The 12,782-nt window shown below is 45.1% G+C and overlaps 1 protein-coding gene across 3 annotated transcripts in view; it reads left to right on the top strand.

Annotated features, from left to right (window-relative positions):
* The first annotated feature begins 4,966 nt into the window (after window positions 1–4,966).
* Window positions 4,967–12,782, top strand: part of ENOX2 (ecto-NOX disulfide-thiol exchanger 2) — a 364,798-nt gene continuing 356,982 nt past the window's right edge. The window contains exons 1-2 of one of the 3 annotated variants that reach the window (XM_072626223.1): window positions 4,967–5,114; window positions 5,729–6,146. In XM_072626223.1, coding sequence (XP_072482324.1) covers window positions 5,828–6,146 — 319 coding nt within the window. In that variant the 5' untranslated portion in view covers window positions 4,967–5,114; window positions 5,729–5,827. The remainder of the gene's footprint in view (window positions 5,115–5,728; window positions 6,147–12,782) is intronic. The other 2 variants (XM_072626225.1, XM_072626224.1) reach the window with 2 other exon arrangements.

Below are 12,782 nucleotides of genomic sequence, written 5' to 3'. Positions count from 1 at the left end.
AAGCAGATATAAAGGGGATTGAAATCCTCCCAGTGGAAGCAGTGGATATAGCAATGGGCCTGCGGTCAGGAAGGTCTGTGTTGGAATTCAGTCTCATATGCTTACTAACTAGTTATACAACCCTGAGCACATTTTTTTAACTTCTCAGCCCGTTTCCTCATCTAGAAAATGGAATTAATGACTGCACCTTCCTCAGAGGGTTGTTGTGTGGATCAATGTAATAATTTTTGTAAAGTATTCTGCAAACCTTAAAGACCATATACATGTTTTGATATTATCACTACTACCTCCATCTGTGTCTAATGGCTCAGTGAGCATTTGCTCAAATCAGCCATTTACTAGCCGTGTGACCTTGGATATGTCATTTCCTTGCTTGGCCTCAGGCTTTTCTTCAGTAAAATATGGGGAAGGAGGGCTGCCTGGGGGCTGTCACCCCTCCCCCTTGATTGAATGGGATCAGACAAGGTGCTAAACACTTTTACAAATATTTGTTATCATCTCCATTTTACTGTTGAAGAAACTGAGATAGGCTGAGGTTAAGTGTCTTGCCCACGATTACAGAGCTAGTAAGTGAATGAGGCGGAATCTGAACTCAGGTCTTCTTGATTCCAGGCCAGGTGCTCTATCCACTGCCACAGCACCTAGCAGCCTTAACAGAGAAAAGAGCACTGACCAGGAAGCTGTGAATTTCTATGCTGTCCAGTTCGGTTTTTCAGCATTCAACATGTTAGTTTTAAAGTTGTCTTGCTCATCTGTGTTTGCTCCTTACTGATCTTTGCTCCGTTTTTCTCTACGCATTTGTTGAAATGCTTCAGAGACCTTCTTTTTTTCCTTTTCTCATTTTTGGTAATCTCAAATCGAGCCCCTCCTTCTCCTGAAATGAACGAAAGAAAGAAAAGGAAAACCCTTTTATTGACTAAACAAATCTGCCAATTCCTTATTCCCATTTTACAGGAGAGAAGGCTGAGGTTCAAAGCAGCACTGACCTGAGGGTCACCTGAGCCTAAATAGGGTGTAAGCAGCTTCTCCTATCTGCTACACGTCTTTGGTAGCAAAGACATTCTACCTGTCCCAGGAGGCTATGCATGCTCATGGGAATGTTTCGAAGGTGGGAGTTCTTTTTTTCTTTTCCTTTTTGTTTTTTTTTTTTCCCCAGAAAGTGCTGGGAAGATGATCAGAGCAGGGAGGTAATGGACCCAGGGGGCTGCTTTCCCAGTGCACATGCCTCATCTTAGCACAGGCTGTTCACAGTGAGGGTTTCTCTCTCCCCTTCTGTAATAGTACATAATGGAAGGAACAGTCACCATTGAAGCAAGAATTCTGCCTGACTTGGGATGACTCCATGGTGCCCTATTCTTCTAGTCTCTGGAGACTGCACCCATCCATGAAGCAGCAGATTCCTGATCTTTCAGTGACCCATGAGACAAAAAGTCTGAGAATCCAGGCATTAAAATGCAGGACTGGTTCTTGTAATCCAAGGGGCAAATTATTAATCTACCATGTCCTGCTCCCGGGGCTAAGGGGCCACTCTCACATTTTCCACCCCTAGAAGTAGGTTGTTTGTTCTTGGTTTTTTTGGGGAGGGGGGTTGGGAGGTACTGGTTTGGTTTGGGCCATGTGCATTGAGAGTGTTTGCTGTTAATGCATTTTCTTGTTCATACCCAACTTTTCTATTCTTGGCAAATTATTCCATTTTCACTACTACCAAGTGATGTCACATAATTGGCAATAATTGACAGTAAAATGACTTGTTCTTTTGAGAAGGAAATTTGGAGGGGAATGGGGGCTTGTGAGCATAAATTTGGGTAGATTAAACCCAAAACAGGCTTTAAAAGCTTGGAAGTAGTTTTTTTGGGGGGAAGAATTTCTGTGTGTAGGTGTGTGTGTGGGGGAGAGTGTGCTCAGAGATACACAGCTTTATATTCAGGAGGACAAAGAGGGCTGGAATCAACTTTGGATGAGCCGACCACAGTCACCTTTGAAGACCCAATCATCCCAGATAAGAATAGACCCAGGGATTGATCAAATTCCTTTGTTGCTTAGTGATCCCACATATGGATTCATCAGTCACTATGACTGTTTTGTCTCTGTGCCCCTTTTCTTCTCACTGGGAAAGGGCCCTTTCAGACCAGATTGCCGGCACTCTCAATCACATTAAATGTGGAACCCCTGTCCACCACTGAGTTCTAACCTGGGTCCCTCTGAGCCCTTTAGCCTGGTCCCAGACAAAATTCTGACCAATGGTCATCCACTGAGGCTTGATCACTGACTGACACCACCAAATCCCCCCAATCCTAGGGAGTGTACATGGGGCAAGAGTTCTTAACATGGATGACATGTCATGGAATCCTTTGGCAGTTGGTCTGGTGAAGCCTCTCCTCCTTGGCCTCCTTCTCAGAGTTTTTAAATAATTAAAAATATTTTAAAATTATTTTAAATATCTGCTTTTAAATAACTGAAGGAAATGCTAGATTTTAATTAGAGGCTAGTGAAAAGAAAGATGTAATATTTTATCCCATCTGAACTCTCCAAAATCTCTCCGTGGACGAGGTCAAGAACCTCATTGTAGGGGATTGCATGGAGGGAGGAGCTTAATATAACTCAGAACTTTTCAGGTTCCAGGTGGAGGGAGGGGAATGAACAGATATAGGGAAGAGAGAAGGTGGTTCGGGGGAGGGAGGAGGAAAAGGGAGCTATGAGAAAGTGATCCATATCTGGGAGGTCATTAACAAAGAGGAGAGAGTTGAAGCTGGGGGTACATCAGAGAAGGCTAAGAGAACGTGGAGACAGAAGGACAAATCAAAAAAAGAAGGGAAACAAAGAAGAGTAAAAGAGCTAGCTTTATCTTTAATCTAATCTGGCTAATTTTTAACATTGCAATTTCATTTTTTTCAGTTAAATTTTTGATAGATTTTGTTTTTACATTTCCTAAATTTTCCCTTATGTCTCCCTTCCGTAAATAACAAATAATTTTTTTAAAATAAAAAGAAGAAACAAAGCAGCAAAACCGATCAATATTCTGAAAAACTGACAAAACATTCGAAGGCCCTGAACCTTCCCTGCCTCCTGGCCCCACCAAATCAGCAAAGGAGAAAAGAGTAAGGGGGCGTATCTTCTCATTTCTCTCCAATCCTATGGCTTTCTCCTCAAACTTGAAAACTAACCAGCTGCCCCTGGGGAAGATCCCAGGCTTCTGTGGTCATGCCTACTATCTGTCTGTCTGTCTGTCTGTGTTTGTCCTTTGTTTTCAAAGAAGACCATGACATCAGAGAAATGATGATATGACTTGTATTTGACTTTGTTTTGAGTGAGGGAGGACGAAATTGACCTTGGGGAATATTGTTCCTGGAGACTTTGTGAGTTTGCACCAGAAACTTAGAAAAGAGCTGACATAGTTCCCTATAGTCTCAGAGTCCCAGTGTAGGGCCTGGCCCAAGGTGGTCATTTCATGAACAAATGCGTTGTGAAGTTGGCAGGTGAACGGCCTGCTTTCCACTTTTCTTTAAGCACACAACCTTGGCTCACCCTCCTCCCGCATTATTTTGTTGACATCTTCCATATGACAATACAAATGTGATCTCCTCAATATGGGCATTTCCTTCTCACTCCTGCCCTTCTGTGAATCTAAAACGGGGTCCCAGACAACCTGGGTTCAGACCTCAGCTCTTGTTATTGATCGTACCATCTGGGCGATCTTACCCATTTGACAATGGGCCCAAGTTCTGTCATGTATAAAGTGAAAAGTTGGATTAGAAGCTTCAGAGGTCCTTTCTAGCTCTAAATGTATGATGCTGTGAGCATCCATGTTTTCCCATAAACTTACTCCAAGGGATTCACCCAATACTCTGGGACCACAGTCTATTGTTGATGCCAATAGACCAAAAGACCATAGCTGACATGAGGGAAAGCTGAGGCTCTGAGAAACAGTTTGATATCAGAGTAAAAGCCCTGAACATAGGGGCAAGGATATGAATTTGAATCTTGATCTTGCTTTTAGCCAACAATGTGGAATCAGGTAGGCAAGTTCCTCCTCTTGGTGGCTTCAGTTTCTCCATCTGTCCATGGCTTACCCTGCTGGATGAATGTTTATTTGATCCAGAGAGATGCAAAGTGAAATAAGCAAAATGTGATTTTGACTCTAGAAAGATTACTGGTATCAGGAGTTAGAAGACCTGAGTTCAAATCCCAGATGTGACACATTTATTCGTTTAACAAAATTTATTAAGTATGTACTCAACCACTCACTACTTGTGTGAATTTGGACAACTCTTTACCTCTTGAGCCTCCTTTTTCTCATCTGTAACATGAGGGGGTTGAACTAGGTATGACCTCTGAGGTCCCTTCCTGCTGTAAATCCTATGATCCCTTCCAAGGTTCCTTTGCAAAATAATTGGGGAGGTGGAGGGGGGAATAGCAACTGCTGGGCATCAGTTAGGCTTTTTGTAGGAGGAAGCAAGGGAATATATAAGGAAGAGGTGAATAGAGAGGGCACTCCTGGGCTGGGCAAAGGTATAGTTGGGAAATAGAAGGTGTTTTACTGACAACATTTTGAAGACCATTTTGGCTGGCAGGTAGAGAGAGTGAATTAGAGTAATATGGCAAAAGCCCAGAAAAGGAAGGGAAGGATAAAGGAGGGGAGAAAATATCGTGAAGGAATCCCAAAGGCTGTATGATTTTCTCTACCACACGTAACAAGATTAGGAACCAGTTGCTGGGGGAGGAAGAAAGGGCAGAGAGGAGAAAAGGCATTCTAATATGCAGAACAGGTCGAGTGAAGGCAGAAAAAAAGGGCAGGGCTGGGAAGTTTTTTTTTTTTTCAGACGACTTGGAGTTGGGAGGAAAAGAAGTGGTTAAACACAAGGTGGTTGGGCAGGGAGGGCACTAACAGTTGGTGGGGATGAGGAAAGGTCATCTATTCTCCGTCATGCAGAAGGTGGTGCTTGAGCTTGTCTTAAAGGAACAGAGGGTGGAGAGAAAGAGGGAGTGCATTCCAGGCATGGGGGCCGGTCAGTCCAAAGGCAGGAAGTGAGATGGAGTGTCCCGTGTGAGGAACTGAGACACCAGTTTGGGTGGATTGCAGAGTGCACGGGAGAAGGAAGAATGGGACTGCAAAGGTAAGCTGAAGTCAGGTTGTCAGGAAGTTAGGCTTGTATAGCTCAACAATAAAACAGAAAAGTTTCTATTTTATTCTAGAGGCAGCTGGAAGCCACGGAGTTGACTAAGTAGGAGAGTGACCTAATCAGATTTCCCTTTAAGGAAGATTACTTTGTTTCGGATTAGAATGTGGAGAGACTTGAGGCAGAGACGCTATAATTTAGGAAGCTGTGGCAAAGGCTAGAGGGGATGAAGACCTGAACTAAGATGGTAACTTTGAGTGTTGAGAAGGACTCTGATGCGTGAGACATAGTGAAGGTAATTCAACCCGACCCATTATTTGACATTTGAGGAAACTGAGGCCGAAAAGGGATGTGACTTGCCCAAGGTCAGGAAAGCAGTAGATGGCACAGCAGGGATTCACACACTGTAAAAAACAACCTGTGTGATCTTCTCAGTCAAGTCACCTAAAGGATTATAGTGAGCGCTTTGTAAACAGTAACGCCTTATGGAAATGAGAATCTTTATTCTCGCTCTTTCCCAAGCAACCAGATTGACAGCCTCTGTTTACTAGGAAATGAGAGCGAAAACTACAATACCCAAAACGCGTTCTGACCCTCTGGTCTCTCCGTAGGAAAGTGGAACAGGGACAGGGATCCCGAGCGCGGTGCAGACTTCATCTCCCGAAACCCTCCCTGCTTAGTAGAGGCCTCTCCACCAATCCCCAGGCCGGATGTACTCCGAAAGTGCTGCCTCTTGCGCCCCGGAGAACTACACTTCCCAGGGGGCGGCGGCGAAGAGCCTCGGCTTCCCTAGTGACCAGCGGCCAATGGCAGACGCGGAAGCGGCTAGCGGGCCCGAGGAGGCGGCGGTAACGGCCGGGGCCGGGGCCGAGCACCGGAGCCTAGAGTGGCTCGAGCCGAGCCCGGGGCTTCAGGCGGCCGCCGGCGGGGTCAGAGCGCCGGGGCCGCAGGCTGCCCACCAGTCGTCGGGCTTGTCCTTGTCGCCTCAGATGTACAAAGACTATCTGTTCGAAGGCCGGGGCACTGGAGGTCAGTTCGGGGACTGAAGGAGGGTTTTGAAACCTCCGGGGCCACATGGGAGGGGCTTCCGGGTCTTGTCACGCCCCCTTCGCCACGCCCCCTTCTCGCGCCGAGGGAGATGAGGGGAGGGGGTAGTGGCTGTTCCGCTCTGCCACGCCCTCCTTTGCCAACGTGTACCTATGGGGAGGCGGGGGCAGCCTCTAGTACTTCCCTCCCTCTTCCCTCCGCCCCACCACGTGTCGAAAGCCCTGCACTTCAGAGCTGGGAGGGACCTCAGAGGTTGGGGAGGAAACTGGAGCCGAGTGAGGGCAAGGGACTTGCCCAAAGTCACACAGCTACTTTATTTGTACTGAGAGTGAAGCTCCCCATTCCAATTCCACACGTTTTGCCCTTTGATACCCATCTCTCCCATTGTGTTCCCTCGAGTTCTGTCAGCCCCTAATATGGTCTGCTTCACCCTCAGTCTTTTCCTCTCACATTTCTTTCCATCTTGCACTCAGGGAAACCTGGCTCCCACACAAAGGGCCAGTAGGTATAAACATACTTTTTGTTCATTACTGCCACTTGTAAACTCCTCTTCTGCCACTGTTGTTCTGCAAACTATACTTGGAGCTGTCGTGGAATAGGCTGCAGTTCAGTTCACTCTTCCTCCTTTCTCAAAGTATTCAGTACCTGGCTTAGTTTTTCTCCGCCCTCAGCTCTCTGCACTCCTCAGGAACGTCAATATTTGCACTAGTTTTCTCTCAAACACCCTGGCTTCCCATTTCCTTGACATGCCCAGATCTCATGACCTATATTCTCACTCCTCTTCAACCATTTGCAGGGGTGGACTTTATAATCTTAGATGTCACCATCACCCACCCCATAGCTCAATTACTTCCATTTTTCTGAATTCTGAAATTCTTCTCCATAAACGTACTTCCTATTTCTCCCTCTGCCTTACTTCTCCTAGTCCTAAACCTATTCTTTGTATACCCTGAGCCATCTGCTCCATTTATTCCTTTTATCCTAGTCTCATTTCCTTCTGTTCAAAGCCTTGACCCTTAACCCTATGGTTGGCTAGCCCAAATATATACTAATAGGTTGGACTAAATGGAGGATGAAGGCCCTTCTTACTCTCAAATTCTGTGAATCCCTGTTCCCCTTATCTTGTCACTGGTCATACTTCTTACCTTCTGTTATTTACTTCTCATCCACTAGCAATCTGGCTCCCACAATTCAATTGAAACTGCTCTCTCCATGGTTACCAACTATATCTTAACTGATAAATCCAATGGCCATATTTTAGTCCTTTTCCTTCTTGACCTCTCTATAGCTTTCAAACGCTGTGGACTTCTCCCTCCCCCTGATACTTTGTCTTTCCTTGGCTTACATTACTGCTCCCTCCTGGTTTTCCCTCTACACTTCTAACTTCTTTCTTAGTCTCCTTTGCTGGACCATTATCTATCTATCTCCCATCCAATAATTGGAAAAATTTGTCAAAGCACTGTCATGGTCTTTCTTCTCATCTCTCCCTTACTTGGTGTTTTCATAAGCTCCCATGGGTTCAATTATTTCTATGCAGATGACTCCCACATCTCTATGTCCATTTCTTCCCTGAATTCCAGCCCTGCATTACCAACAAACCCCACAGGCACCTCAAATTCACCATATTTAAAACAGAACTCATTATGTTGTTCCCCGTCTCCCCCCCACTTTGGATTTCTCTGTTTCTGTCGAGGGCATAACCATGCTGCTCAGCGCCCAGGTTCATAACCTTGTAGTCATCTAGGACTCTGCCCTTACACTCGATGTCCTCTCCATTGTGTGGATTCTGTCTCTATCACCTGTAACCCTCCACTTATATTTCAATTCTTGTAGGGTTGGCCCTTGTTACCTCTCACCTAGTCTATTGCAGTAGCCTCCTAATTGATCTCCCTGCCACAAATCTGTCCCCTCTCCAACCCACCTTCCTTATGGCTGCTAACCTCATCTTCCTAAGACACAAATATGACCAGGTCACACCACCCCACCATCAAAAACCTTCATTGGTTTCTTGATGCATCTGGAATAAAATTCAAATTCCTCAGTCTGGCACCTTAAGCCCTTTATAGTGTAGCCAGAGCCTATCTTTTCATACTTATTTATATTACTCCTATTCGTGCAGAGTTGCTAGAAATCTGCATCCCAAACCCTCCCCATCTCCCAGCCATGCCCTCCACTGGTTCCTCTGCTCCCAGAATGCATGGCATCCTCAGGATGTATTGTTTCCTCCCCTTCTCCTCTTAGAATCTTGAGCTTCCTTCCAAGCTCAGCTCTCATACCACCTCCAGCAGAGAGCACTTCTTTGTATCCCTACCCCTAGTCAGTTGTCAAATCACCATCCTATTTATTTGTCTGTCTGTGTTGTACAGCTAGCTCCTGTCCCCTCTCCTACCCAGTGGAACAAAAGACCCTAAAACTGGAGTGGGGAACCTGCCCTAGAAAAATGGAAGGCCACTGAGGGCAGGAGCTGTTTCCTTTTAGCCTTTGAGTCCCTGGAGCCTAGTGTGGTGCCTTGTCCTTAGGCACTCTGAATTTCTTTGAATGCATGTGGCCCAGCTGAGTTCTCTCCCTTATGACTCAGTAGTGGGGAGCCCCTACTCTGGCCCACAAGCTGGGACTGGACATTTTTCTGTGCCTTTCCAACCCTGCTTTTCTCTAACCCTCTGATGCACACAAGGCTATCTGAGTGGTAAGGGATCTTAGAGATTGGCAAGTCCAGCCCTATCATTTCAGATTGTAAACCCTCATTTCCCCTGTGACTCTGGGCTTTCCTCTCTGATTCCTCTCTAACACTAGATGTTTCTGAGATGGTGGCAAGGAGTGAATTGTGAAGTAAAAAGGACACCAGACTTCTCTGTCCAAAATTCTGTATTCAAGTCACCTTGGGCAGAAAGATCTGAGTTCAAAGTGAGCCTCAGATGCATCCTAGCTGTGTGACCCTGGCCAAGTCACTTCACCTCTGATTGCCTTGGTTTCCTTATCTGTAGAATAGGGATAACAGTAGCAACTCCCTCCCAGGGTTGTTGTGAGGATACAATGATAAAGCATTTTGCCAGCATTAAAGCGTTCTATAAATGCTAGCTATGAGGATGGTGATGTCACTGACTAGTTCTATGACCCTGAGTAAGGAAAGGAAGACACTTGTCTTCCCTTCTCTGAGCCTTAGTGCCTCATCTATAAAATGAAGAAAATGATAATCCCCACCCATCCAACCTTATAAGATCCCCAAATCCTTGAACTAGAGCTGAAAGGAATACAGAGGAGGAAACTGAAGCCCAGGGAGGGGAAGTGACTGGGTTCAGGTCACATAGCTCCTGTGCCAAAGACAACTTTTGATGATCCTCTAACTCTAGGGCCAATGCTCTTTCCATTGCTGTTGCCTCTGTGGAAATGTTGGAAAGAAATTGCTTTGTGATTTGCCAATTACTAGCAAAATTGGATCTGTTATTATTGACTTCTCTTTTAATTCTTCCAATAGAGAGGCAATGTGTCATAGTGGATAGAGTGGACTGGTGGTCAGGAAGTCCTGGGTTTGAGTCCTGCCTCAGGTTGTTACTGGCTAACTCTGTGATTCTATACAAGTCAGTCAGTCAACGAACATTGATTAAGTTCCTATCAAGGCCTCATCTATAACATGGAATTTATAGTCGTATCTATATCATGGGTCTATTGTGAGGATCAGAGGAAATAACATCCATAAAACACTTTGCAAACTTGTTGTTTGTCTTTTGTTTTCAAAGAAGGCCAAGGACATCAAGGAGTGATCTTGACTTCCTCATGAATTAGATTTAAGTGAGGCAGAGTTGCCCAAAGTCATCAGCTTCACTCTCTTCCTGAATCATTGAAGCCCAGTGGCAAGACAAAAGTCTAGATAAACGACAATGGCCTGGGATGGAGTGGATGATCTTGGCGTCTTTGATATCTGACCAAGCTCTAAGCACTCCACAGCGCCTGTTTATGCCGCCTTCATGGCCATTGGAAGAAATTGTTCTCATCTGCCCATTCAACTGGGGGAAGTCCTCACATACTTGGGGTAGACATCCTCCTAACTCACATTTGGGTTTGAGGCCTGTCAGTTACCATCATCCTGGTTTAGCCTGTCTGCTGAGATGGTTTTGCCAGAATGTGGCCGCCGCTGTGCATGCTACAACTTGTTGGAGTCACTGGTGAGAGCTGGGTTACCAAGAGAGTGGACACCAACAGTGGATGAGCAGCCTTCACACCAGAGGTGCCAGTCCTCCCTGAACACTCCGTATGCCCCTGGCAAACTTTAAAGTGTTAGAGAAATATTAAGCTATTGTTTCTTTCCTCTGATTTTCTTTTCATTTGGCCTTGGGTATACATGGAGGTCCAGCATATTGTCTAAGCTTGTGTCTTTCCTGTCCCATCCACAGGAGGTCTGGGTAAATAAAAGGAAGCGGGAGAGAACTTCATGGTTATTTATCCAAAGACATTTGTTAATTGGTGACTGTGGTGCAAAGGCAGATTTGATAGGTGAAGCCCTTGTACTCCAGGGCCTACAGGCCAAGACAGAAAGCACTGGTAGAGACACATAGGTAGAGGATCTCTCAACAGGAGAAAAGGGTGAATGTCTAGGCAGACAACATCAAGCATTTATTATATATAAGGACATGTGTGTGTTTACATGCATGTATACAATGTTTAATGTAAATGCATTTTGTAGATGTGGGTGAATGGGTCTGTCAACATTCCATACTCAGACAGTATACTGCTCTTAGCTTTGAATCATCAGGCTTCTCCAGTGTCAGAGATGGAAGGGGTCTTAGAGATCACCCAGGAGATCTAGAGATGTGAAGCAACTTCCTCAAGATCATATAGCAAGGTAAGGATTAATTGAAGGGAAACTTCCACCTCAATTAGGTCACCCTGGACTCCAATACTCTTCTTATTGTATTTGCCTTCTCCCCTATCCCCCAGATCCTAGTCTTCATGGATAAAGTAGATTTTGAGTAGAACATTAGGGGTTGGAAGGGCTGAGGGAAGAAATGAAATTCTTTCAGTTATTGGGCTTAGAGGTTGTGCATGGGACTAATAGGAGAAAGGGGCAAGGGAGAAGCATGTGTTGGTCCAGAGTGAAAAGCCCAGGAGGACTGGACTTGGAAATAAATATGGTTATTGGAAATATTGGGATGTGGTTTAAAGACTCCACGTGAGACTTCATATTCGAACCACTAGGTGATGGTGCCAGACTCATAAGCAAAGGTTAAAAAAAAAAGGAGTCTAGGAAAACCCAATTGGAGATTAGATCTTGGGAAATACAGAGAACTCTAGGATTCTGTTCCAGATGTGAATTTGAACTCAGTCTAAGAAGAAGACTATGAAGAAGGCCATTTGAGTAGAATATAAGCTCTCTGAAGGTAGGCATCATTTTCACTTTTGGTCTAAGTATGATCCCTTGCAAACAGTAGGTGCTTAATATATGCACGCTTATCAAACAATTTGAGAAGGCTGTTTCCTTATTTATAGTGCTATGATATAGTTGCAAGTGTTTATAGCTACGTTTATTTTATAGTGTTAAAGTTCTGCTTGACAACACAAATGTATTTTTCTCTGAAACACCAGCCTATTACATCTGTGTGTCATGGTAGCAGGATGGCACCTCTTTCCTCATTTGTTCTGGGCTTCCTGCTATGGCAAAGGGAAAGGAGAGGAATGGAGAGGAGAGGGAGGGGAGAGAGAGGAGAGGAGAGGACAGGGAGAGGGAGAGAAAAGGGTCTTGCTGATGCTGCTGCTTGAATTGAGCTGTGGCTATGTTCAAGACAAACTCCCTTTGATTTAGAAAACCTGGCATATAATGTGGACCACATCTCAGAAGGCTTGGGGCTCCAGCAGCAGGACTGTCTTCACATGTGAAAATCCTGTCCATCCTTCAGAGTCCAGCAGATGCCAAATTCTCTGTGCCGACTTCAGGGCAGAAAGTGCTGGATTTGGAGTCAGATGACCTGGGTTCAAGCTTGGGCCCTTCCCCTTAGTACTTGTGTGACATTGGGAAAGTCAGCTTATCTCCTCGTTCCTCAGTTTCTTCCATTGCAAAAAGAGAGGGTTGGATTAGAAGGGACCTTGGAGGTGTTCTAACTTGAAATCCATGATCCCCACTGGAAGTGATTTCTGCCTCTTTATTGGGACCTCTCCTATGCTTCATAATAAAAATCAGACCATGGCTAGTGTGTAAATGTTCTCTCATTCCTAATCACCTTATCAATTCCTTGAAAGCAGGGCTCCCAGGCAACATTGTAGTAGGGGAAGATCATTGTACTAGAAAGGAGGCAACTTAGATTCAAGGCTCAGCTGGGTTACTATGGCTTCTCTGAGCCTCAGTTTCCTCCTCTGCAAAATTAAGTTACTAATACTAATCTTTCCTCCCTGAGGGAACAGGGTCTGAAGAGTAAAAGGAAGTGGAACATATGTACTAATGTGATAGAGACAGTTGGGAAGCAGAATTGGTCGTGTTGCCACTGAACTTGTATGTGCCACTTAACAAACATTTATGAAGTGCTTACTGTGAGACAGGCAGTGTACTAGGTATAAGGGACAGACACAACCCGCCTGCCCCCAAACAGTTCCCAAGCTTCCATTCTGTCTGGGTTGACAACATGTGCA

This window comes from Notamacropus eugenii, chromosome X (assembly GCF_028372415.1).
Source record: "Notamacropus eugenii isolate mMacEug1 chromosome X, mMacEug1.pri_v2, whole genome shotgun sequence".
NCBI lineage: Eukaryota > Metazoa > Chordata > Mammalia > Diprotodontia > Macropodidae > Notamacropus > Notamacropus eugenii.
Note: the sequence above shows the minus strand (reverse complement) of the source record. Positions and strands in the feature narration are given on the sequence as shown.